The 26,402-nt window shown below is 34.3% G+C and overlaps 3 protein-coding genes across 3 annotated transcripts in view; all 3 read left to right on the forward strand.

The window, feature by feature from the left end:
* Positions 1–23,891, forward strand: part of LOC110991554 (rotatin) — a 34,590-nt gene extending 10,699 nt beyond the window's left edge. The window contains exons 17-33 of the mRNA XM_022256933.2: positions 416–659; positions 1,095–1,267; positions 2,545–2,805; positions 3,702–3,919; positions 5,864–6,008; positions 7,129–7,259; positions 17,067–17,181; positions 17,530–17,752; positions 18,323–18,483; positions 19,491–19,649; positions 20,550–20,756; positions 20,893–21,071; positions 21,531–21,726; positions 22,031–22,200; positions 22,621–22,840; positions 22,945–23,048; positions 23,436–23,891. Coding sequence (XP_022112625.2) covers positions 416–659; positions 1,095–1,267; positions 2,545–2,805; positions 3,702–3,919; positions 5,864–6,008; positions 7,129–7,259; positions 17,067–17,181; positions 17,530–17,752; positions 18,323–18,483; positions 19,491–19,649; positions 20,550–20,756; positions 20,893–21,071; positions 21,531–21,726; positions 22,031–22,200; positions 22,621–22,840; positions 22,945–23,048; positions 23,436–23,573 — 3,044 coding nt within the window. The 3' untranslated portion in view covers positions 23,574–23,891. The remainder of the gene's footprint in view (positions 1–415; positions 660–1,094; positions 1,268–2,544; positions 2,806–3,701; positions 3,920–5,863; positions 6,009–7,128; positions 7,260–17,066; positions 17,182–17,529; positions 17,753–18,322; positions 18,484–19,490; positions 19,650–20,549; positions 20,757–20,892; positions 21,072–21,530; positions 21,727–22,030; positions 22,201–22,620; positions 22,841–22,944; positions 23,049–23,435) is intronic.
* On the forward strand, positions 10,589–15,967 carry LOC110991555 (cytochrome P450 6a2). The gene is made up of 2 exons (XM_022256934.2): positions 10,589–12,034; positions 13,857–15,967. Exons 1-2 carry the CDS (start codon positions 10,720–10,722, stop codon positions 14,018–14,020), a joined length of 1,479 nt encoding a protein of 492 aa, XP_022112626.2. The 5' UTR covers positions 10,589–10,719; the 3' UTR covers positions 14,021–15,967.
* A 1,374-nt stretch (positions 23,892–25,265) lies between the features above and the next one.
* The window catches only part of LOC110991586 (inositol-trisphosphate 3-kinase homolog), a 53,297-nt gene continuing 52,160 nt past the window's right edge, over positions 25,266–26,402 (forward strand). The window contains exon 1 of the mRNA XM_022256989.2: positions 25,266–25,627. Coding sequence (XP_022112681.1) covers positions 25,559–25,627 — 69 coding nt within the window. The 5' untranslated portion in view covers positions 25,266–25,558. The remainder of the gene's footprint in view (positions 25,628–26,402) is intronic.

Consider the following 26,402-nt stretch of genomic DNA (forward strand, 5'->3'; position numbering starts at 1 on the left):
AGAACTGAGAATTTCTGAGAATTTTGGATTTCTATTATGAACTTTCAAAGTTATTTTATATTATCTTTGGAAGTAAATAAAACAAAAATGTTATGTTTATTTTTCATATTTTCAGTCACTATTGAGTTCTCCATATCATTTTGGATATCCATAATTTTCAATTTAGTTTATATATGTAGGTATAATTGTGTTATTTTTATATATGTATATAATTCTAAGTACTAGTGTATATCACTGAACTCCTCTTGCGGTTTGACCGATTTAAATGTAATCCAAAATTACATTAATTTAATTGTTATTAAGGGTCGGCGCGTCTCAGTGCTGGAGACTTGCTCCATTGCGCACTGCAGACGAGACTGACCCAATGAATTAAATTAAATAAATTAAATGTCTTATAGACTAAAACCATTTCTAGACTGGCTACTCAATGAAACGGAATGGCGTACAGCTATCCGTATACGATGGCATTGGGTTCTCAATGGGGGAAAAAAAGTCCGCGGTTCTCCACATTTGCTCCAATCTAACAAGGGTCTCAACGATCACGATTTGGAACTACTTAGGTCCGCATGTGTGGACTACTCCTGTACGAAAGGACTGTTGAATTTGGAGAATGCAACTACACACATGCAGGTTAACGAAGCACTGTGTGTCTTGGAGAGGTATGTTTGCTGAGCGCGTTTGGTTTTAATTAATATTTATTTATTTATTACAGAAATACATTATCTTTACAAACTATGCCAATACGCTAATGTCGAGAAACATTTAATAAAATATGATAAAGTACATGTATAATGTTAAACACATACTATATATACAATATCGCTACTGTGAATTCAATCTGCGAACATATAAATATGTCGATAGTGTCGGAGACAGTATTTAGGCGCAACGTCTTGGATAACGGGGTTTTTTGCAAAAGAAAGGTTGGTGTAAAGCCGACAATCGAACCCATGACCTCAATCGTACCCTAAACAGAACAATACTGTCCTCATTTTCTGTATTAGTATAGCGATAGTAGAAATTGATTACTATGTTTCGTATATTTAAGAATTCACTAAAAGACGAGTTCAAACACGATTTTAATTTTTATTCAGCTATATCCATGTGATGTCATCGTCTACAGTCTGTCCCGAAGAGTTTGGAAGTCTGAAATGGCTGAATCTGAAGCGATTCCTAATATCGCCACCAGCGTCTGCGCGTGACACAGATCTACTGATAGTACTGTTGCAGTTCATCGTAGCTTATATGGACAATGTGCCTAAGACAGGTAAATCTTGGTCAGTGTTCATTTTTGAGCGGCTTTTTTCATTTGACAGGCAAAGGAGCATACGGGACATTTAAAATTAATATCCGCCTATAAGGCTTTGCGAGTGTGTTATTGGCTTTTAAGCGTAGGTACTAGATCTTCTCTTATGTTTTATAGTTCTTACAAAATGTACTATAATATGTGGTTGGGCGTTAAATTTTTATTTTCAGTAAAAGTATGTAATATACAAAAGTTTGGTATTTGTATTTATGACTTACAATTCCTTACCTACAGGCTTATATTAAAGTTTATTAATATTCGCTATAGCATATATATATATTTCTCAAAACATTAGCATGCCAAATGACGTGAACATTTGTATTTTTTAAATTATTTGTATACTAGCTGACCTGGCAAACGTCGTCTTGCCAAACTACTACCTTTAACTCAGCGCCATCTGTTAGAATTGTATCAAATAATAAACAAATGTTAATGTTATCGTAATTTTAGTAAGGATGCCTATTTTTTTGAAAATGAAATATAGCCTATGTCACTCAGGAATGATGTAGCTTTCCAACAGTGAAAGAATTTTTCAAATCTGCCAAGTAGTTTCGGAGCCTATTCAATTCATACAAACAAACAAACAAAAAATCAAACCTTTCCTCTTTATAATATTAGTATAGATAATATATACTATATACTTTTGGAGTATGTAATCTAAATAAATGTATTTTTCAAGTATCAAAAAAAGATTATCTTTTTTTAGCATATCATAAGTTGTGTGTCATGTTATTTCTTAAATTTTGTGCTAGTAATGCACACTTATCTTACATATTTGGTGTGGAAAATGCCACTATGTGTACAATCTTTCAGACATTCTGGAAACTGATTGTCAAAATTTAAAGTGTTTCAAAGTATTTTATATCTCTTTATAAATACTTCATACCTGATATCATTCAATATCACTTTGATTTGACACCTGCTTTGATTTCTTTTATGTAAAAACCATTTGTTTTTCCATTGCTACTACATGCACAAATCACGGCTTCAAATTTCTGTGTTTGTGTCGTGATCATTGTTCAATCTAATAGGCAAGTAGGTGATCAGTCTTATGTGACTGACACAGGTCAATCGTCACGTTGTCCAGGTGCCTCACACCTACGATCCAAAATCCGCGTTAAACGCGCATTAGCCAACGCTGTTTTGGATCGAGCTTTCGTTTGAAGCAAAGCTTTAAATAAGCTATTCACTGACTGGAATCGTATGACATGGCTCATCATTATGTATAATTTTTATAGAAGCAACGATGTCGTGGGTAAAATCATCATTTATCGGTAACGAAGCGGCTGTAATAGCACTTTTGAGTCGAGATCGTCTCTATCCACAACAAACGCCCAGCGAAGATATAGACGTAATACAACTCAGGATATACATAGTTAAAGTTCTGCTTCGGTGCATAATAATGGAAGATGGCTTTAGGGGTAGCAAGATGGAAAGTCTTCTGAAGATCCTTTTTGCATGTTTGGAACGGGTTGAATTGAAGAATTTTCATATGCTAGGTATGTATGAGGCATATAATTTTAGGCTATATGTATGTTTTTGAGTCTAACATGTCATACCGCCTATCCGGGACTTAAGAGTCGATAGTGGTACGCATTTTACAATTGAGTTATTTTAATTGTATCCATTATTAATACATTTCATGTTTCACGGCAAGTTCATGAATGTATAACACGGAAGGTGCGCACAGCGTTGTAGGAGTATAAGCGTATTACGCGTTGTATGACCCCATGTAAAGCGTTATGTGCAAATGTTTCATTTACTCGTTAAAATTTACATCAAATATTAAGATTGTGATGAACGAAATATGTGCGTACAAATCATTATAAATGTCACGGAAATATAACGTGTGTAATCTCCGCGTTATACGAGAGACTGTCGCGTTATATGAAATTGCATTATAAGAGTACCGTGTACCAAAGCTAGTTGATCTAGTACTCAAAATGGGAAATTATACACTTCACTGACTTTACACATATCTTCGATTTATGTATAACTTCAAAGTTAAACAAGGGAATTGCCCGTGCGCATGTGCCACGACGTGTTATATAGCGTCTTGATTTGCTGTTTAAAAGAGTACCGAGATATTATACGTCGTCTTTTTCTGTCGCCCACATCCTCTGTTTTCATTGCAGGGATGCCTACAGGTTTAAATTTAATGACGTAGAATAACTGATACCTGTATCTTATGTTCCATAATAAATATATTTTATATTCTACTCCGTACGTCGACTCGACCCATCCCACTTCGAGCCAAAGCGACTATGGCACATTCTTATTATTATATATTTCATAAATTAATTAAATACATATTAAAAGCTAACATGTGGCAGTCGACTCAACATTGAATGCAATATAGTTTTTATTGAATTTACAGTTTTTTTATTGATTCTAGGTTATCTCAAGGAATTACTATGTTGTATAAGATATGCCTTGCACTCACAATGTGATCTTTCCGAGGAAGCCTTATTACACAGCTTAAAGATGATAACCAGGGTGTTAAGTGGCTGCTCATCCAGCGCTGGAAGGAAAGGTCAAGCCTGTAGGTTGGATGCGATGCTCGCGTTGATGGCTGTTTTGAAGAAAATCAAGGCGCAGGACATACCAGTTCAGGTAGTTTGGAATTTGGAATAATTTAGCTGTTTTTTTACGATAATTTATTAGATTTAGTTTGACAGGAAATTTTTACTACATTTCGTTGATAAATAAATTGTTTACAACAAAGTTAAACGTCAAAGTGTTTAAAGAAAAACACTTTTTTAACGGATTATAGATATGTATTATTATATTTAAACTTATAATTATTTGTACATAATTTTAAATTTAAACCGACGTTTCGCGTGCTTTACAGCGTGCGTGGTCACGGTGACTGGTACCGGTATAAATTTAAAATTATGTACAAATTATTATAAGTTTAAATACAAATACATAACTATAATCCGTTAAAAAAGTGTTTTTCTTTAAATGTATAAAAGTTATGTAAATAAAAGACAATACTATGTCAAAGTGTTTTTTAGATTATTATTTGTGGTAAAGTTTAAAAATCCGGAAGAGCCGGCAACGCATTCGCTGGAGAGTATAGGCAGGCAACCATAGGTAGCAATGTTAGATTAGCCCACGTTTGTCAGAAAAGCCTTTATTTTTTAATGACACATTTTTTTAGTATTTACATTATACTTTTCAACCGACTACAAAACTTTGAATGATGAGGATGTCAATTCCATGATTAATTTTATTACTAGTATGCTCCGCTGCAAATAGCGCTATAGGTGAACTATCCAAATTTTCTCACTTCCAACCAGTGCTGGCAGTTTTCTAACAGATGTGTCATCTATGTCATATACTATATCTATTTACATCTATTTTATCTTGCTACATGACAAACGACATGCAATGATAACAGCCTTGCAAAGCCAAAATCCATACTCTTGATACTGTTTACGATAATTTTCTATATTTTTTATCTTTTATAAATAGTTTAATTTAGTTTTATTTTACGTAACAATAGTTGTCGTCACCTTACTAATAATTTATCAAGCACTTTGATAGTCCTATCTAGAATGCCTACCTGCATGGGGAGGAACCGCTGAATTTTTACTGATTAAGTCAGAACGTGAACAGAGAGCATTTTTAAAGTTGCCAATCGCGGACAGTTTAGATACCCCACAGTTAAACTCCACCTAGAACCAAAAACGTTCTCATTAAGAAACCTTTACCTCTCAGCGATCTGTTACATATTACAAACTCCATGGACTAAGAAATCAGTACACATCTAAGAACAGATGTTTTGTCCACACCAAAAGGACTGTCATTGGCCAAGGCTTCTTTGCATTAAAGGGCTTTTCCTGTTTAGTAAAATTCCTCGATCTATGGATTTTAAGATAGTCAATCTATCCAGATACAAACTCACAAATCGCATAAAAATTACGCTAGCTAAATTGGATTTCAATCTACAGCATATACGCTTCTCGTATTTCTTAGCTACACTTTGAAATACATATGAACGTACACATTTGCACATACTTAATGTCTTATAAGACTTGTGTTCTATTAGTTGTAACACCAAAACCTACTTTTACTAAAGAAACTGTTTTAAACATATACGTATACGTATACACGTACAACTGGCAATTTTTCTTCTAGTAAAAATAAACATAAAAAATAAACCTACAAACAGACTTCCTAGTGTCGGGACTAATGAAGTATGATTTTCTCATGAATAATTTTATTATTATTATTACGTTCTGTAATAATATGCATTTTTGTCCATTACAAAATACAGTTAAAACGCAAAAATTTAACATATATACACATACATAGTAAATCAACATTTTCTAGAAAGTTAAGTAACGCTTTTTCACAATTTCTTCCAGTAATATATAATAATATATATGTTGTATTTGATTGATTGATTGATAACGTTGATAAGGATTAGAATTTTTGGTACACACTCCGGCGATATTGATATGTTTCATATCTATAAAATTATGACATTGGTTCGACTTGGATCAACGTGGTTATGCTGTGACCATTTCACAATTGTTATAATTGTTACAGCGATGGGGTGAATACTGCGATGGTTTCTTGACCGAATCGGTAATCAGATGTGTGGACGCCCAACGTCCGGAGTTACGCGCAGCCGCTATACAAGTTACGGCCGCGCTCGCATGTTATACGCAACTTTTACCACAGATATTGCAATGTAAGTGAATATTCATACGACAGATACAAAATACAGTTTACTTCAACGTTTAGCAATTTTTTTCCTGTTTAAAATTATGATTCCACGTTACCAGGGTATACCTCTGAGGAACTATTGTTTGGGGGGAGAGGGGGCGGGTTTACAGAATGTTTTTACATAACAAACGGGCAAGCGGTACATCTGGTGTTCAGTGATATCGTCCATGGATGCTGACATTGTCAGACGACTTGCAAGTTGCCGGCTTTTTAAAAATTGAATATAGATCCGGCTCAATTTGCGGATACGTTAAAAATACGTACAAGTATTTATGCGCACTTCTCTGCGTAACAAGATAAACTCTTTCCAAAAATTATATCTTTCGCCTTCTACGTTCTACGTTTGTGGAATGAACTAAAATGTTGATTATGGCTAACTTCAGGGTTCACGTTTTTTAAGACGGTGTGCGCGCGCGTCATAAAAATTTCTTTTCATTATTTTTCCCCAACGCGCCAAAAGAAGTATAACTTCAATATTCTACAAATGCATTAGCATGGTGATTTGTATAGTTATATTGTAGTGACTTGTAAATACTGATAACAATACGATATGAGGTTACTGAACGTAATCGAGAACATGTTTACGATATGCGTAAATGTATTTTTAGGCGTAACTCATAATTCAGTAATCAAATTATTAAAATTCTTGAAATTGACTTGATTTATTTATATTATAATTGATTTGAATTAATTGATAGTGGTTATTGACCCTACAATGAGATTCTGCTCCGATCGCATATTCAGAGACTATATGGAACTAGCATAAAATTTTTGATGAAAAGATCTAAAAAGGCGCCCGAGTTCCTTGCTGGCCTTTTAAGAATTGGTACACACTTTTCTTGAAGGATCCTTATTGGTTCGAAAATACTTCCGATGGGACAGCTGAGGGCAGCTGGTTCCACGTAGTAGGGATGCTTGCCTGCCTTAAAAAAACGCTGAGAACGAGGTGATACGGTTGGAATTTTGTATTCTGTCTGGACCTCCGATGATGAAACTCAGCTGTACTCCGTACTAATATGTACACATATACGAAATTATTTATTGGAAGTTATATTATATATAGCTAAAAAAATATTTTTTTCTAGATATTCCCGACGAGTCGTTATGTCGTTACGCATTGGACGTGTTCGCAAAGAGCGGCGAAGCGAACGTTGTTCGTGCGTCCGCGCTGGCACTTCTCACGACTGTCACCTCTTCTGTCTCACCGCATAATCAAGTTAGTATCTAGATATCTCTTACTCTCTCTCTTTCTCTAGATATATCTTACTCTCTCTCTTTCTATAGATATCTCTTACTCTCTCTCTTTCTCTAGATATCTCTTACGTCTTATTCGGTACACTCTTGACAGAGCGATCGTGATCTCTATGTTGTAATAGAAGGTGCAGATGTGATGCGCTTCACGACGATCCGCCATCGTTGCCTATTGGAGGTCATCCTGCTGCACTGATTCGGTGATTCTCCTACGGCAGACTTAATCTGATCAGTCCAATGTAGGTGACCTGCCGCGCGGTCTAGTGCCGTACATACTTACTTTCTATGTGCGCATTTAACATTCGCTCGAACAGTGAAGGAAAACTTCGTGAGGAAACCGGTCGACGTCGTGTGTCAGGCACAAAAGGCCGAATACCTACTTGCCTATTTGAAAAACAAATTATGTAGAAATCTTAGGTCCAGACCTAAAAGATAAATAAATTTTAAAACATTTTTATAATTAATTTATTTTCGTCATTAGTTATTTTTCTGTTTTTTTATAATAGTAATTAGGTGTAAATCTAAAAAAAGCTTTTGTCTTCATTTTGTTGTAGTCTCTTTTGATCCCAACCTCTTTGTTAACATTTGACACTGAGGTCGAATGAAACAAAATAAAAGATTAAAATATTTCTTAAGAAATATTAGTTTAATTTTAAACATTCGACTGGTTTGTTACATTAAACACTGATGTATAGATGCATTTAGTGGTTAACTTAAACAATAGTGCGCCTACGCATTAATTTATAAACCACATGAATAATAAATCGCGACAAAACAAAGCTTTGATAGCCTTAAAGGAATGTTCAGTAATGATCTATAAATTATATTAACCGCGAGAGTTCGTGGGCAGAATAAAGGGACCACCGGAGGAGATAACTATGGCTTCACTTACGTCATTTATGCTGGAATGTATGATTTTTTATTGTTATCTAGGCATGTATGGAATTTAAGTATGAATTTGAAAAATAATTAAAACTAATAATCATCGGAATTTGCTTTGTGTCTGTCTTTTGGGTTGACATATTATTACGGATCGGTTTATTATGTTGATTATATAATATATACTATGTGTATATGTCAAATGAATCAGTCATGTGAACTCTCGAGGTGCAACCAATGGCCTTCTAGCATTCTTTCAAATTTTTCAGACGATTGAATTCGCAAAAAGGTCTGTACTGTCTGTGTCATAAATTTAATTCATAAAAACGAAATCACCTATTTTTTATCAATATTAAGTTTTATAAGTATGAGGATATATTTAATACTCGAGTTTTTCTTACCTCCTTTGTATATTTGGATCATAGTAACGGTGGTTATTTAGTTTCCGTCAATTATTTGTAAAAGGAAAATCGATTTTAAAGTTTGCCCTTTTGATTATGAGTCATTAAATTTTTTGAGTGGATGTCAAAGTAATCATCTATTTGCTTTGCATTATTCTAAATGAAACAGAACGGACGCAAATATATCTGCGGAACTTTTAGTAATGTATTAAAGACTTTAAATTTTATTTTAACACATTCTATTCCGAATATATATATAAAAGCTATATTTGACATTTTACGTTTACAATTTCAATTTGTATGTTGGACACGGTAAATTATCTTGCATAGCTAAACGAAAGTTTAAAGTTAATTGAATCTCTAGAAAGTTAATTAAATATCGATATTCGATCTAGTCCCTAGCGTTTTAGAAATAAAGCAGCGTCGAATAGCATATGCCATGGAATAGCTATTTTGGCTACACCATAAGTATAATTGTTTTGTGTGATATACAATTTATGTTAGCTGTATTACAATATAAATAATATTTCCAGTCGCGTAAATAAACATTAAAAAGTTAGTAATTGGTATTGTTTTAAATAGCTTTGTGAATGATGTGCGCATTTGTTATTCTTGTTTGGGAAAACAATGGAAATTATTAAGTCGTTCGTCCACTCTGTTCACATACACATCCGATGTTATGATTTCATTATTTATAAAGACTACTTAAATATTTAAGAATACTTTATTTGATACTAAAGCACACCAAAAATGCCCGAGTCTTCAGGTATTTTTTTAAATATTAATAGATAGTAGTAAAATTATAAGACAGTATTAATTTTGGCAGTGTTAAGTTTTACTGTTTTTATTTTTCTAATATTATTATATTCTTTTTTTGTGTCTGTGGCGCAAAATAACTGTTGTGGTCTTTGGCAAAATGCTGAGCAAGGGTCAGGTTCTACCACAGCACACACGTATTACATACACACTTAAAATGTACCCTATTACTTTTTTCTTTCCATAGTTCTTTGTTATTATATTACTATTATTTTGTGTGTTTCGTAAGTTATAAATGTTAAGTTATTACGATCAGTTTCTATACTAATAATAAGTATTACAGCTTTAGAAAAATATTCGTTGCAATTAAGACTGGTTCTGTATAGGATTGATAGTAGCTGTTGGTTGATATATAACAATAATTTCAATTATTACAGTAAACGAGAAACTAATTTATTATTGAAAGCAGGAAAATTGTTCAAAGTATTAACCGCGGGGATTTCCATAACTTTTCACACATTTTGCTCATTTTACGAGTTAAGTTTTGTCGCTCGGTGCATTTGTTGAATCAATGTTGCAATTCTCTGAATCGTTATTGTGTTCGTTTGTTTAGTAAGAATGGTGCCGATGGTGCCGATACTAGCGGACCCGATAGACGTCCTGCATGATATTTCAAGCGTTTAGGATATAAAGTATGAAAGTACATAGTTTACAGCGCTGGGCTGCTGTGTTGACATAAACCATCCAGGGCGCCTCGCAAACGTATACAAAAAATTTATAGAAATCGGTCCAGCCGTTTAAGAGTTCAGCACTGTAGACTACATAAAAATTAAGGGTAATATAGATTAAACAGAATTTATTCCGAGTTTATTTAATTTGATTTTTTTATTTTTTACAAAGTTTGTATGGTACGATTTTTTAAATTCTTCAATTTTCACAAATATAAATTTGTGAAAATTGTTAAATTAAAATAAATCACGTCTACTGTGACTATTTTGTGTCACATTATTGACGTGAATAGCTATTTGTTTAATTATAGAGTTTTTGTTAAATTAATGATTATTTACAAATCTGTTTTTACACAGCTTACTCTGATTAACACTTTATATTCATGTCAAATAGCCTATTATGGATAGAAGCACCCTTGCGCACGACATGCGGGCATAAATTCGAGTCACGGGCGGGGTACGTCAACACTACATGGCCTTGAAGCACGCCGGCTGTGAAGCTTATCTTGAGTCTTGGTTGTTGACGCTTGCGCATACCGACAATCGACACTGCTTATTTCACCGCTCGCCGTCGTTGCACGCGCACGCCGCGACTTCGCTCTCGCATTTGACGGCCACGCGTTGTTTACAACAGTCGAGTGTAATAACAGTGATAATAAAAATGCCGTTTTTTATTCTATTACTTTTAATTGTACTGTGTTTAGTGTTACTGTTGACAGTTCTTCATTACACGACGAATGGAAGAAAGTATTGGTTTTTAAGAAATGTGCCTTATAAAGAACCGTGTCCCATATTCGGAAATTTTGGCGCAACTCTAACAATGAGACGCAGCTATACAAGCATGTTACAATATTTTTATGATTTCTATAAGAATGAGAAATATGTTGGCATTTTTCAAGCACGGAGACCCACGCTCTTCTTGATAGATATAGATATTGTAAAAAGTGTGCTATCGAAAGAGTTCCAGAGCTTTAGCGATCGTATATCGGTATCAACAGACACCAAAAGAGAACCCCTACTCAGAAATTTGGCAAATATGAGTGGAGCTGAATGGAAAGCGATGAGACATATAGTGACTCCCTCATTTTCGTCTGCAAAAATGAAAGCTATGTTCCCATTGATTGCGGAATGCGCAAATGGTTTCCAGGGAGCACTGAACCTGGAACCAACGGACGAAATCAATGTCCCACAATTAATGAGCCGGTTCACCACCGATGTGATAGGCAGTTGTGCATTCGGCGTGGACCCTGGATCGATGAAGAATCCCGAATCGCCATTTTTAGTTATGTCGCAGAAAATGTTTAAGACAGACCGCTCCACTATACTCAAAAGATACTGTCGAACATTTTTTCCATGGCTATTTAGGTTTTTGAATCTCAAGACATATCCGCTAGACGTTGAAGTGTTTTTTACTGATATCATCAATCAGGTGTTGACAACCAGACGCACCACGGGAGTTCAGAGGCATGACTTTTTGCAGCTGATGTTAAACGTACAAAAAACAGAGAAAGAATTTTGTATGACGGATGAACTGATAACGTCCAATTCTTTTATCTTCATGCTCGCTGGATTGGAAACATCTGCCACCACGTTATCGTTTTGTTTGTATGAGCTGTCTAAAGATTTCGATTTGCAGACTAAATTGAGGGCTGAGATTAGAGAATGCTTGGAAAGGTGTAATGGATTGAATTATGATGCAGTTTGTGCGATGCGGCTGGTGAACCAAACTGTGATGGAGACTTTGAGAATGTACCCACCCACTCCTCTCACAACGAGACTGTGTACGACTCCTTGCACTTTGGAAGGAACGGAGCTTAGTTTTAAGAAGAGAGATGCAGTACTCATTCCTTTGTATTGTATACAGAGGGACGCTAGATATTTCCCGGAACCGGATAAATTCAATCCAGAACGTTTTAGCGAAGGTTCAAATCCTCAAGCGTTTTTAGCGTTTGGTGATGGACCGAGAAGTTGTCCTGGTAAGTGTATGTCAAATTTATTTTTGGGCAGATTCGCGGTATTTTGACAGTTACGACAAAAATGTCTTATTGAAGTGACTAATAAGCAACTATAAAAAAATCATATGTAAATTTTTAATAAATTTAAATATACTATGTTTGTAGGGAGTACATTACAAATCTTCTTATATTAGTATAGATAAATCTTAGTGTATTCGTTTAGAATTTCATCATGATAAATTACGCAGTGTACGTAGTATCGGTTGAGGTTAATCTCAGAGCGCACAAGTGTGAAAGTCAGCCTTGTTTACATTCGAAGATAGAGCTATCAATTCGATTTATCTCAAGTGAATTGAAAAGATTTCTTGTTTAAGAATATTCGAAGTATAATATTATTCATTTGGCTACAATATTTTATTTGTATCACTATTTCAAAAATGGTTTCGCAATGGAAACAGTATAAGGGAGCATTCATATATTACGTTACGTAATTTTTGGAAATTCTTGACCCCCCCACCACATCCAACGCCCCGTAACTTTTTTCTGTAAATAACCAATAGTAAAATGTTTCGTTACCACCTAGTAAATCATTAAATTGACATTAAAATGACGCTTAATTCAATCCCCGCATCTGCATCGTAACGTTTTAACCCCCCTCCCTAAACTTCGTTACGTAATACTGGAACGCTCCCTAAAACCTAAATATTTTTTTTTAATCTGAGTGCACATATATGTATAACTTTTGCTAGACTATTATTACATGGGACAAATTTAGTATCGCGTACTTGCCATGGTTACGAAGTGTTCCCTGTAATGTTATTGGATAGTTGCTGTAGTTCACGTGTAGCGACATCTACTATCTGCGCTTACAAATCACTGCTTAGACACAACCTCTGAAACGCACTGAGGTTATTCCGGCCTCAGGATATGTGGAAATTCTCAGCCTTAGCCACTTAGGCCTTCGGGTCGGCTCGTCAGTGGTTAGTGGAGCTACACGTAGCTTCCTCCACGTTTACGCTCACTTGATCGATCTTTAGCATATTTATATTGGTAGATTTATAAAAATAGATTTACTTAAATTGAACAGTATGAGTTTACCGTCTATTATAACGATATATATACGAGATGATAGTACGTGGTTTGTTAGCTTTGTTCATTCAACAGAGGAAAAGGAAATAGATAAAGCATGTACATCATATGTATGTCGTAGCCAACTCAATTAGCCGTAACAGCCTAGGCTTTTTACTAAATTCCGATGTTTATCTAGCGGCCTGAAAGATATTCAGTAGCGTTGGTTACAACATTTAATAAACTGGCTGGCTAATGCTTATGCCATTCGTACGGAAGAGTCATTATTTTGCAGAAATTAAAAAGATGAAACATCTGAAATACAAAATAATTATTTGTAAATTAAATTTCTTCAATAAGCAGTTCAATTAACTGCCTAGCTTCTTAACTAAATAGCGCCATTTAACTAGCGGCTTGAAAGGTATTAAATTAATATAGATCACAATATAAGGTCTTTAAAGGATAAAAACGCAAAATTATATAATCTTAAATACGAGAACTGAAAATCATTGGAAACTGACTACTCATATTTGGTCGTAAAAACCGATGACGTTGTTTTTAAGTACCTAATACAATAGAATTTAGCCGGGACCTCGGATTTTGGTATATATAACCGGTATGTTGTTCTTCGATGTTGTAAACGGTTTTGACTGTATGTCTTACGCATGAGTTTCTATATGTATATTAATGAAATTTTACTTTAAATGATTTGCGAATCTGCCCTTTTAATAAATGCATTAATTTACCTACTATAACTCTGTATAATTTCTTTCAGGCGCTCGCTTCGGTCAACTTACAGTTGTAGCCGGTCTCACGGGAATTCTCAGTAACTTCGTTGTTGAACCATGTTCTAAAACCACACCCACTATTCAATTTGATCCGCGTAGCGTTATGCTCAAAAACAAAGGTGGCATATGGTTAAGATTTAAACCAATATGATGTATACGGAGTGCCATGCCTTTACAGTATTGTAGAATTTAGCTGAATTTGAGCTGTTTTTTGTATTTACAGCTGCTTATAAAATTGTATCGAAAATTTTGCAGCGTTGTACTGTTTTTTGTAAATAGGCGGTTTTGACTGACTCATGTTTTGACGTGTATGATAATTGTGTAATTAACTTTATTATGTATTTGTAATTTAAATATCGCACTGCTGATAAAAATACATTTAAACATAAAATCAATTATTATTTTTATAAATATTTTTTTTTATTTAATATAAATATATCAAATATAAGTTTTATATTGCTTCAGAGATTAGTGTGATCCGCGCCTCGTTTTTGCCGGGACTCTGACCGTCTTTCAATAAAGTCTCTGTGCCTTAATACTTATTTGTTAATGTACTTAGGCACAAATAGCAATTGAATATTCTTCATAAATTTGTGTACGTAATTTGGATTTTCCGGGTAATATTTTATTACTAAGATTGCAACATAATTATTGAGATCGCGTATTGTTACCACGATAATATAAGTGCGTGCTCCTATTTCACCATCACTCCTGTTGATAAAGGACAAATCTTTGTTTTTAATTTATTATTATTAATTAACTATTCAATACATAAGACGGAACATGGTGTAGTGGTTGCAGCTCCTTACAAACATTGTGTAAAACAAAAAACTTCGCAATTAAAAAGTGGTGGATAGTTTATTGCCAGTTCTTCTCTCCCGTTCTCCGCACTTGATTTGGGAACTGGCACTAAATGTAAAAATAGAAGCATTTAATTTATATTGCTTTTCGACGTTCATGAGAGTACATTGTTTTACCTAAATATTTGAATAAATAATTATTAATTTTGAACTTAGGTTCGAAAAAATACGTGTCAAATTTCGAATATATTTTAGTAAATTTAAACTTAATTAGAAAATAAATATTAGATTATTTTTTCTTATGAATGAACTTTATTATTAATTGAGTCAAACAAGAAAACAGAATGTTTATTCAACGTTATTTGCTTTACAAATATAATTAGTAAAGTTGTGTGAAGGATTCCGATTTAACGATTGGATGCTTATTGTCTTCTATTATTTCTATATACATGTATTTCATCATCATCAATGGCTTCAGCTCCTTGCAAGCCCTGAGCCTCCTCAAATATATTCGAAGAACTTCAGTTCTTTTTGTATCGAGGTCCTTGATAACTCCATCCCATTAACGCAGCCTCGGTCTACCGGGTTTCCTCTTGCTATCAAGTTGTGAGATCTGTCAGGACCTTGGGTTACTGTCGTTCGCTATTCGATGCACATGTCCCACCTGTTGCAATATGAATTGGACGATGTTGGCAGCGTCAAGGATTTTATAAAGTTTTTCCAGTTCCACTTTGTGGAACCAGCTGCCGACTGAAGTATTTCCGAACCAATTCGACTTAGGGTCCTTCAAGAAAAGAGCGTACTAAAAGCCGGCAACGCACTCGCGAGTCCTCTGGCATTGAGAGTGTCCATGGGCGGAGGTATCACTTAACATCAGGTAAGCCTCCTGCCCGTTTGCCCCCTGTTCTATAATAAAAAAAGCGAATACGCCAGATGTTTTAGAACAATAACTGAGCCCTGCTGGCAGCAGACTTTTGTCTAGATTCGTATTGATATGTTCCAGCTGGTGAGGTTTAGTAGAACACTATAATCTCAGAAATTGCTTTACCAGCAGGTTAATATTATTATACGAACTAATTAATTTAAGTACCGAGAGCCTACATTGTTGTTTTTTTTTGTATTCACAGCAAAAACTGGAATAAAATCCATTTATAAACTAGAATACCAGTTACGACAATATTCAAGGCAATATATGTTTATATAACAACTGCGTATTTACATTTAATTATGTCTTAATATGTAAAACTTAATGTATTTGTACTTAATGTTATTGAGTAATAAAATATTGTGAATATTTATTTTTGCATTTTATTTGTGATATAAACAGAACGTGGAAAGTACTCATTGTAGAAGCTGTTGATGAGGAAAAAGCATTTGTTCACAGCCGGGGATTGACGTGTTGTCAGTGCCTTACCACTAATCCTTAGGTTTCATAATGAGAGTCATTAGACGCACTGAAGTTTTTAGGTTTTTTCCTACAAATAAATAATATAAATTACCCACAAGTCCACATTGTATCCCTAACTTTTGTACTGAACTGAAATTATCGTAATTAATGTGTTCTTTTTTATTATTATCCATATGTAACATAATATGTTTTTATTGCTTTGTTTCCATTAGTTTTGTTTTGTTTTCCACTTCTTGCTCAAAGTGGTCAGTGACAATCTGGAAGAGATCGCTCGATTATAAGACCATATTATTTTAATTATCTCAATCGTATTGTATTTCTGTACATGCAACAAAATAAAGAAATAAATCTGTCGGCATTCATATGACGTCATGGTCATACAAACTATTTATTGTTCACTGTCTGGATTATCATAAATTCTAATAAAATATTTGAATCAGTGTATTTGCAAGTCACTGTCGTTGTAAATACAACGCAGTAGTATTGTCTAGAAATGATTTTACTTTGACCTCGACTTTTTTTACATAGATTATTTCTTATACTAGGTATAATTTAGAATTGTCGTCTTTGTGGGTCGTGTTCATGTATTACATCTGAGATTTAGTGGATGCTATAACTGTAAAATGAAATTAAGATTTAGAAAGTTGATCTTGGGCGTATTATGAAATCCGGAAATATGTGTTTGTGTTGTCTTAAAAGGCCGGCATCGCACTTGCCAGCAGTGTGCAGTCCACGGGTGGTATCACTTAATACTACTACTGCTCAAGCTACTGCTCGTTTGCCTATAAAAACAACTATGTATATACCGGGTTCTGTTCCCAATTTCTTGTGTCACCGATTTGAAATTCTAGCTTCCAGCACAAAATTCACACTCACAAGGTCAAAAAAATTGTATAATTATTTTCACAATGTTGCGACATATTATATAAAAATATTTATTTCATATCCACGTGATTAATTATTATGTAAATATTGTATATTGATTTCAGGTGTTAGAAAGGGATCTACTTATGTCCCTAGATGATTACAGTTTCGTGGAAGAGTGTTTACAAATTTTAATAGATTTCTGCAATAGCAGTTATTCGAACGATATATCCTATCTTGGTAAGTAATTTTAATAATTGTTTTGTCTTTATTAGTGGTATTTTAATAAAAACTGCTACAACTTTTTAGGCCTGGGCCTCAGATTTCCGTAAATATATGTTACATAATCATTTAATTTATATATATTATTATAACCACTCCTAATAATTTAAGACTGTAAATCTTGTTGCCTAGTTTGAATTTACAATTTTAATTAATTTAAGTAGCTAATTTTGTTTTTACGTATTATATTATTGTAATAAATGTTGACGCTTCGATGGACAGAAAATTTGTAACCAATTTGTGTTCCACGTCATATAAATTTCTGTATTTTTTAAAATACAGTGTAAACTCAACCATTTTTTCCAGAACCAAACATGCCACTTGCTTTATTAGAAAAGAGAGCGGAACTTGAAGTTCGCAGTCAAAAGAGTCAAGACGTCATCGTGTCACCGACCCATGGGTTTGAAAAGCCGCCACCGACTGGCGATCTAATTACAGCCATTGCCGATGTATTCACAAACGTTTCAATGTTGAAGAATAGTCCCATACAAAGTTGGAACGAACGGGGTCTATATAGGGTGATGTTTCGGTTTGTATTTTTTAAAACTATTCCTAATAATTAACTGATGAGAAAGAAATGAAAATAATTGTTAAGTTTATTTTACTGAACTTTAAAAGTAAGATATCTTTCCTATTATATTTTGTCAAACGCAGGGTTTCCGAGATACCTTATGTGCGTATTAAGCTATGGCGAAGTAGCATCTGACGACCATGAATAAAATAATAATAAATCATTTATTTGCAAAAATTTGGTGATTAATCAATTATGAAAATCCGCACAATCAGCCATATGGAAATAGGCAAATGTTATATTAATTTTCATTAAGTCAAATAATAAGGACATCAACACAATGTCATAATAAGCTAGCTGTTTATAATTGTTGTCAATTTTTTTCTTGTGTGCTGTTAAAAGGCTATAAGGCAGGCATGGACTTGACAATGGCAAGTCAATTAAATTGATGCCAGCCGGTTGGTCCACAGCCGAGGATCGAACCTACGGACCTCAGGGATGAGAGTCCAGAGCCAACACTGCTCAATCAACCAACTGTAATGATATCGAATTTAAATAAAACGTTTTTATATTGTATCTATTTCACAGATGTTTGAGCCGGTCAGAGGGTATGATAGAGCAGGACAGCATGAGCGGTAGCATCTGTCGCACTCTATGCGTCGCGGTGAGACATAAGTGCGTACGCGCACTCCTAGCCTCCACTAAGGACTGCTTACATTACCTGATCGACACTTTGCGACCAATTGAAGGTTAGTTTTTCTATAATTTATTTTGACTATTTTTAGAACATTTTCTAAAACTTATTACGTTATTAGGGGACTGTTTAGACAAATTTATTAAGAAAGAAAACATGTGCTCTGCAATATATGTAATCTAGTCCTGAATATTATTTTTGAATGTTTTAATAGGAGTTAAATTCGGTGGCAGTTTTGAGGGATGTTGAAATAAATGAAACTCTTGTTTGAAGCTCCGTGTCAAATTATATATAAATAACTATTACTTAAAATTTGGGGTGGAAGGGTTGCGATGCTAATAAAAACTTGATTTATTTGAGCTAAAAGACACTTATGTTACCAATAAAGAATATAGCTGTAATCGATCTTTTGCGCGTTATGGGAAACAATAATTTTAAATTAAAATTTTAGAGTGTGGGAAACTAACTGCTATAGGGCACCATTTGGCTTCAAGTGTGCGATGATTGCTATTTGGTTTGCACTTCTAATTATTAACTAAAATACTACGTATATAAATATTATGGCAATCCAAATTATGCAAAAAATAATTTTCTTGATATTAAATAAAAATATCGGTCAAAGATTAAATGAATCGTTGTATTGGAATTTTATCAGAGATTAAAGCATTAATTAAAGTATTTGATAGATAAGTTGTAATCACTTATGAATTAAGTCATTAAACACCTGAATTGTTTAAATGCATGTCATCTGAGTCGTTTATCGATATTTTGAATATCTAGATTGTACCAAGTTAAACTCTAACTAGGGTCCCTCCCTAGGAACGCCCGTTGCATCTTCCAAGGTATCAAACATCGCATCCGGCCGCTTGCCATTGTCTTATGCGATGCCCTTATATAAAATCCTTATATAAACGTAGACGTAGTAAATGTAAATTAATTAATTTTTTTTTACTTTCATAAATCTACTTGTTTAGCTATATGAGTTTGAGTTGAGTTGATCTAAAAATGTCATAATATGTATATTAAATTCCACTATGTATAGCTTTTTAAATATATTTTCAGCTGATAACGAAATCTTTGCGCGCACGCAGGCCACGCTACTACTGGGATATTTACTAAGCGATACATCAGCTAGCGACACCTTCTGGTGGGAATTGAAGAAAAACAACTCGAATTTATTATTTGAAATGCTTTTGCAGTTCTTGGAAAGTGATGATATAGGTAATTTGATTTTTAATTGAAACAATTATTAATTCAATCTTAGATATGGATGAAATCAGATCCTACGGATTACGTGACTTCATAAGTCCTACAGCACTCTAATTGTCCTCATCTTAGTTAACGTCTGGTGGGATTGTGGAAAAACGCCTGTTCAGTTCGATATAAATCTCCATCTTCAGGAGTAATAGCAATTTCTATATTTTTTCCTTTCCACATCAGCGCTATCTATGGTAATTAAAAGAACTGGACATTTTTTTTAGCATGAGATAACCCAATCGATTTACAGAGTAGCCCTGCTGTTAACATTAGATACTGATCGATTAATACGGACACCAGATCTTACTATTAAGTTACATGCGTCAGCCGTAGTATACAGGGTATCCTAAAAATGAGTGTGAAGCGGTGGTCCAGGCTTAGTACCCTGAATTGTAAATTTCATTACGCTGTCACTCTTGTGATAAAATTAGCATACCTAAATTATTATTCGTAAAAATTCACCCAAAACAGAAAAAATATAATTATAAAAGATACACAGGGATATTTGGGTTCCTCTACGGGAGCTCCATCTCTGGACCATCGCTTGAAACCTTTTTGGGACACCCTATATATGTATGGTTCAGTCAATCACTGCAGCAGGATGACCTCTAACATCTGCCCCTTCTATTACCGTAGTGGTAATAGAAGGGGTAGATAGGTGGGATACATAGCGATCAAGAGTGTACCGGATATGAAGAAGATATATGTATATTCAATGGTTTATTAACTTTTTAATTAGAACTAGTTAGACTGTTACCTGCCCATGGACAGGAGAGAAATATCAAATCTCCCCTTTCCTCTGTTTAGACTTGGCGTCCCAATAGAACTGTTTAGACCAGCTATAATGCTAAACGATATTTGCAGAATTGCAGTCAACGGCGATGTTTTGTTTAACCCAATTGGCGCAATCGATTCACAAAGGAAACAAACATACATTCATAGACAACGTGCGGTCGGGTAGCGTCGGTTTGAGTGATTGCCAACCGGAGTATATAGTTGAGGAATTGTGCAAGATATTGATGGAGATCTTCAAAGAGCATTTGGAGAAGAAAAACTTTTTGACAAAACAAGGTATGTATTCCGTATTATAAGGAATAAGTGATATTGATGAATTAATGTATCAAAATCGTTTCAGCCGTTTAGGAGTGTAAGCTTCTCATACATTCTTATTTAGCTTAGACAGTAACTAATTAATTTCTCCTTTCAGACGAGACGTGGTCCTCTCTATGTTCCTGTATGGCGTCAGTACTGTCTGTCAGTCCTCGCAGTCGCATGTACGCGGTTCATCGCCGATTTCCCACAGTGCTGAACCTTGCGCTGCAGGCTTTTAGGGATAAACTGTCCTTGCAGGGTAAACCTATGGATGTCATTCGGAATGCTAATTCGGTCAGTGCTGATGTTTTTTTGGTTATTAGATTATTTATAGTTCTATCCAAAAGATGGTCATCAATACCATATGTAATGTGTATGATATTTTAATTGAACAGCCATATCTAGAAAAAAAAATATGATAATACAATCAAATAAATATATTTGTTACTTGTTTAGATAATTATAAGTAACAAATATATTTATAAATATAATTATAAGTTACAATTTAGAACTCCTTTCATAGGTTACACACACAAGCCACTGGATCTACGCCAGCAGTTTTGGAAAGGTTGCATCCCATTTGGGCATTTCCTTTTGATAATTTAATGCTAGTTTATACAGATTTATTTTGTACAAATTTAAATTTCTTATATGGGCACACATTTCTGTATATGTATGATATGAATGAATGAATTATTAAAAAATATTAATAATAATACAAATACATTATGAAATTATTTTTGACTTTTACAGGAGCCAATACTAAACAATCTCTATTGGGTCCTGATGTTGGCCAATAGCTCGATGCTAGACTGTGCCCCGAGTAAGGAGCGTTTGTCCGAAGACGTGACCTCTCACAACAAGCTGTGGCCCTGGTACATGATGACGGAACCCTTGAGGGATACAATCATGCACTTGCTGCTTACGTTTACTAATGACAATCCGAAAGGTAAGTTTCGAAGTACGAATCGTAATTTCGACGAATAGTTTTCAAATATTTTTATATTCATTTCGTAATTTGGATTAAATCATTGTTTTCCTAATAGTAACCTAAGTTTTAGATATTTACGTGGTTAATTTGCGCGCTCTGTGACACATGACAGTGACAGCTGACATTAGCACTATTTCTCTGACGTGTATAAAACAGTACCAAAGACTGTAACAACTGGGTTACGTTTGAAATGCCCATTGCGAAGGGGCAGACCCATTAGGTAGATTAGTAGTAGAATTGTATCATATATTTCTCATTACAGGCTGGAGCGCGATGTGCGCCTGCGTATCCGGGCGTAGCCTCGCGAGCGAAGTGTGTGCGCTGGTGAGTCGCGAGGCTTCCCGGCCTCGTGCCTCGCATCTGTTGCCTCTCGCCTTGCGAGTGCTCACACATTGCACACCGAACCAGCACTGTCGGTCTCTTATACTCAAGGTATTTTGGTTTCCCCTTGCAATGTTCCGTTCACTAAAGGTACACATAAAAAAAACAGGCAAGCAAAAAATCCATATTAAATGTTTATTCTAATTAAATATATACTAATTATAAATTGATCATGTAAAACAATGTGGCCGCTTCTATGACTAACATATATGCAATGAGTATCGCAACCATGAAGACAAGATTAAACCAACATAATTGCGAATTTTTAGGGGTTAAAGTCTGTTCCCAAAATAGCCTTTACTTTTTATCTTTTTGAGACAGAGATGTCGCCCTGGGCAATATATGAATGAATAGCTAACTACTATATAATATAACAATAACCTTAGCCACAGCAACGCTTGGCCGAGTCTGCTAGTATTAATATAAAAAAATCATTTAAATTACTGTGTAATTTTTTTGTTTTCTTTTCAGACTGACGTAATTTCTTGCGCCTGCAAACTACGTGCACGCAATAACGACTCGTATACCGAAGCGTGGTACAAACTGTGTGAGGCTCTGAGCCGACACGCTGATGGGGCGTCGGCTCTTATTAACGTGCTGTCTTCGCCCACACTTAGACCCATACCACGCCCATTACTCACTTCCCTGGCCCACGCTGCTCATCATCAGAGATTGGCATTTCTTCAATCACGTACGTACAATTAACTCCCCATAATAGAACGACTCCGAAACTGAATCAATGAGACAGAACATTAATATTGTTTTTTTTTATTGTTTAAAATTATTATATTCCAGCGGATCTTCTAGAAGTATTGTCAGGCTCGCTGTTGACCGGCGACACATCCGAGATAGTTTCGGCCAGCCGTGCTGTATGGGCCCTTGCTGCTAATAATCATCGGGTACACCACCAATATTAGTCAAATATTTTATTAATTACACCCTATTTTTATTGAAGTCAGTTACTTCTAAAAAACCGTAAACCGGTTATCAATTTCACGTGTTTTGTGATGAAAGACAACTGAATTTTGTTTGCCTCTGTACATTGTTATGATTTAAGAAACTTAAAAATTTAATATTTAAAATATTTATTTTAATTTTAATATTTATTAAAGATATTAAATGATCTTTCCAAGATTACTAACTACATTATTAAAGTAATTTACCGATTTTGATAAAACAACATCTCTATATTTTTGAGAAATGTGGACAGACATACACTTAAAAAATAACATACTTGTGTAAAACTGATAACCTCCTTTTGAAATTCAATATACATTTTATTTCAGGCCAAATTAGTCCTTCGGAGTTCTGGTATCACCACGGCAGTCCAGACCACGATGCAAAGGCTGCAGAGGAGCAATGACGTCGCGGCACAGAGGGCGTTGCAACTTCTCACGTATACGTACAATATTTTACAAACTTGATTTAATCAGCAAAATTATACGTATTTTACTTATGTTGTAGACGATTGCATAAAAAATGTAAATGAACGTATATATTTTGCGTACACATTGTGCGCACGGATACGTATACTTGTTTCTAATTTTTTAACGTATGTAATTTATTAAATAATTCCTTAATTCAGTTTGTCCTGCTTATTGATTCCCTTTTACCAATATAAAAAGACTGAATTATTATTAATGAGCTTTAACGTATACAATTCTCTTCTTATTTGTATGTTTTACTAATTTATTTTCCTTTATGTATAATAAAATTCTACTTCTCTGTATTTGTTTTAAACCTTATTATAAGTATTAAATGAATTGCTCAGTGTTTTATTCCCTTCCTTACCTACCCTAGGATAACATGGAAGCTCGTGCTAAACTAAATCATAAGTCAATTATTAATTAAGTAACAATTCTGCCAGTACTCAATAAAATGTTCCTAATAGTGTGGGTATCAGAGAAGATTTTGACGTGCTAAGGGGAATTTTACTAAAGACATGTTTATTGGTTGTTATGTTTATGTGGTTAGTAAACGCAATTAAAATTACGTTTACTAATCTAAACTAACCACATAACTTACTTGCCAATTAAGTTATTTAACTTTTGACTTAACAAAAATAGAAATACGGTCAAATTTTCCACATGAAGAAACTATTCAATATGCACAAGGAAGTAATAGAATACGTTAGTTATAGAGAGAAGAATAGCCAACATTTGAATACGAAACGACATCCCTATGAAGGAAAAGATATAGTTTCGAATATGTGTATTTTGCTATGTTTGCTAGACGAGTGTCGGACTTGTAGGACAATTGGTAAATAAAATAAAAAATTGTCTAAATAGTATAGAAATAACAGGATTAATAAGAAAAGCAATATATTAATATAATAAGAGAGACGAGTATGTGGATGGTTACCGCTAACGAACATCAATATTGAAAACATTCAGAAGCCCTTGTCAAAGCACAAACTATGTATAATATACCTTAAAGTATAGATATATTACTTTAGACATCAAAATAAATATTTATTTTATGGTATAGTAATTTAGAAAACGGTATAGACGTGTGATATGTGAAATATTTTTTTTGTTGGGACTTCACCAGCATAGGAGATTCAATGGCTATTAGATTAGAGAAATTTCGTGGTAGTTTTGCTCCAAAAATCGACTTCACTGAATAAGTACTGCCAACTTACGTGATTGTAATTATAATATGGTAAGCCTACCAAAATATATTTCATAATCGTTCACTCATTTCATTGATCCTTTTAAAAGTTTAATTGAAGTTGACCATTAATGAATACTAAAAATAGCATCAGAAGGTTTTATGCTAAAGTATACTCATTTGCATACATTAGCCAATAATTTTTTAAGGAATTTATTTACCTTGGAGACCTTTCGAATTAAAAGCAGCGAACGTTAAATTAGTTTAAATTAAAAATAAATAATTATAATCGCCATTCACACATTTTTAATTATTACCGGTGCTAGTGCACAGATTAAATCATTTATTGCGTAAATAGTATTATAAAAATAGTATCAACGATCCTGTCAATAACGCACAAATAAAAAAAAACCTGTCGCAAGTAAACACGTCAATACTTAATAAAAAATGTAGGTAGATTTAATCGTGTGCATAACTCGTCCACTCGACATACACTGCAGGCTGGCAATCAATTGAGTAGTGGCTCGTTCGTTCCGATAGCGCCAATACCGGCTCACACGGCCAATTTTACGACCGGGAAGTTTGCATTACTCATTAAAGGCGTAAATCGTGATAATCCGCATATGTGCGTGTCCAGACGCGACGGAGCGTCAGTGGTCTCCCCGACACCCGCGCGTGGTGATATTGCGGCTCAATATGTTGATCAATAAGGAACAATGAATCTGCGGAACATTTGCCACTTGACTTGATCGTGTCCCTACGCCCTCCAATAGTGTTTGTGTTGTGAATTAGAACGGATATGTCCGCCTTGCCATTCAACTTTCCACCGGAAAGTTATTCCGCTGTTTACAACGAGGCTAGTGCTAATGTAAGTACAGCATGGCTCTTATCATGCGTACGCGCATAATCAAGGCCATAACACTGTTTATTGGTGCATTCAACTCGTGTGAATTGATCAATATCAAAATTTAAAAGTACGATGGTCAATTTGCTTGTGTATTTTTAACCACATGTTCAGGCAACCTGTGTTTCGTTTTTCTCAAGTTCATAGTTTTATCAACAATTACATCACTGCTCGATTAAATTATCAATTATGTATGAATAATTGAACTATACATTGCTTCATAGTATATGGTCTGAGTTTCAAATAATATTATAATTTATTCATAAAGTAGCGCACTTACCAATTTAATTTGTTACGAATCAAGGGCGAATCAACAGCCTATAAGAAATGATGTGATACCTATTTAATGAATACAATAAAAATAATAACTAAACGTCCACTTTTGATATCCTCACTTTTTGAATTTGCATAAAATATTGCTAGGTGGCATCGTGCGTCAATCTTTGTTTTTAAATTAACAGTTCGGATATAAATTTACATACTGTTTTGCATTTTTATGGTACGTCATTATCTTTTAAATACGAATACGTCTTTACATATAAAATTACTTCCCTATATTGTCTTTAATTTGTATTATATATCAGTATGTAATAGATACTACCCTTAACAATTTAAACGTAGTTGAACAACCTTTAATTCTCAATGTTCACGTTCACGTGAATTAATAGCATAAATGAGATAAATATAGAATTAATATAAGATTATGCTAACCCAATCATAATCATCAGGCGGATCCAGG

This window comes from Pieris rapae, chromosome 11, assembly GCF_905147795.1.
Source record: "Pieris rapae chromosome 11, ilPieRapa1.1, whole genome shotgun sequence".
Classification (NCBI taxonomy): Eukaryota; Metazoa; Arthropoda; class Insecta; order Lepidoptera; family Pieridae; genus Pieris; species Pieris rapae.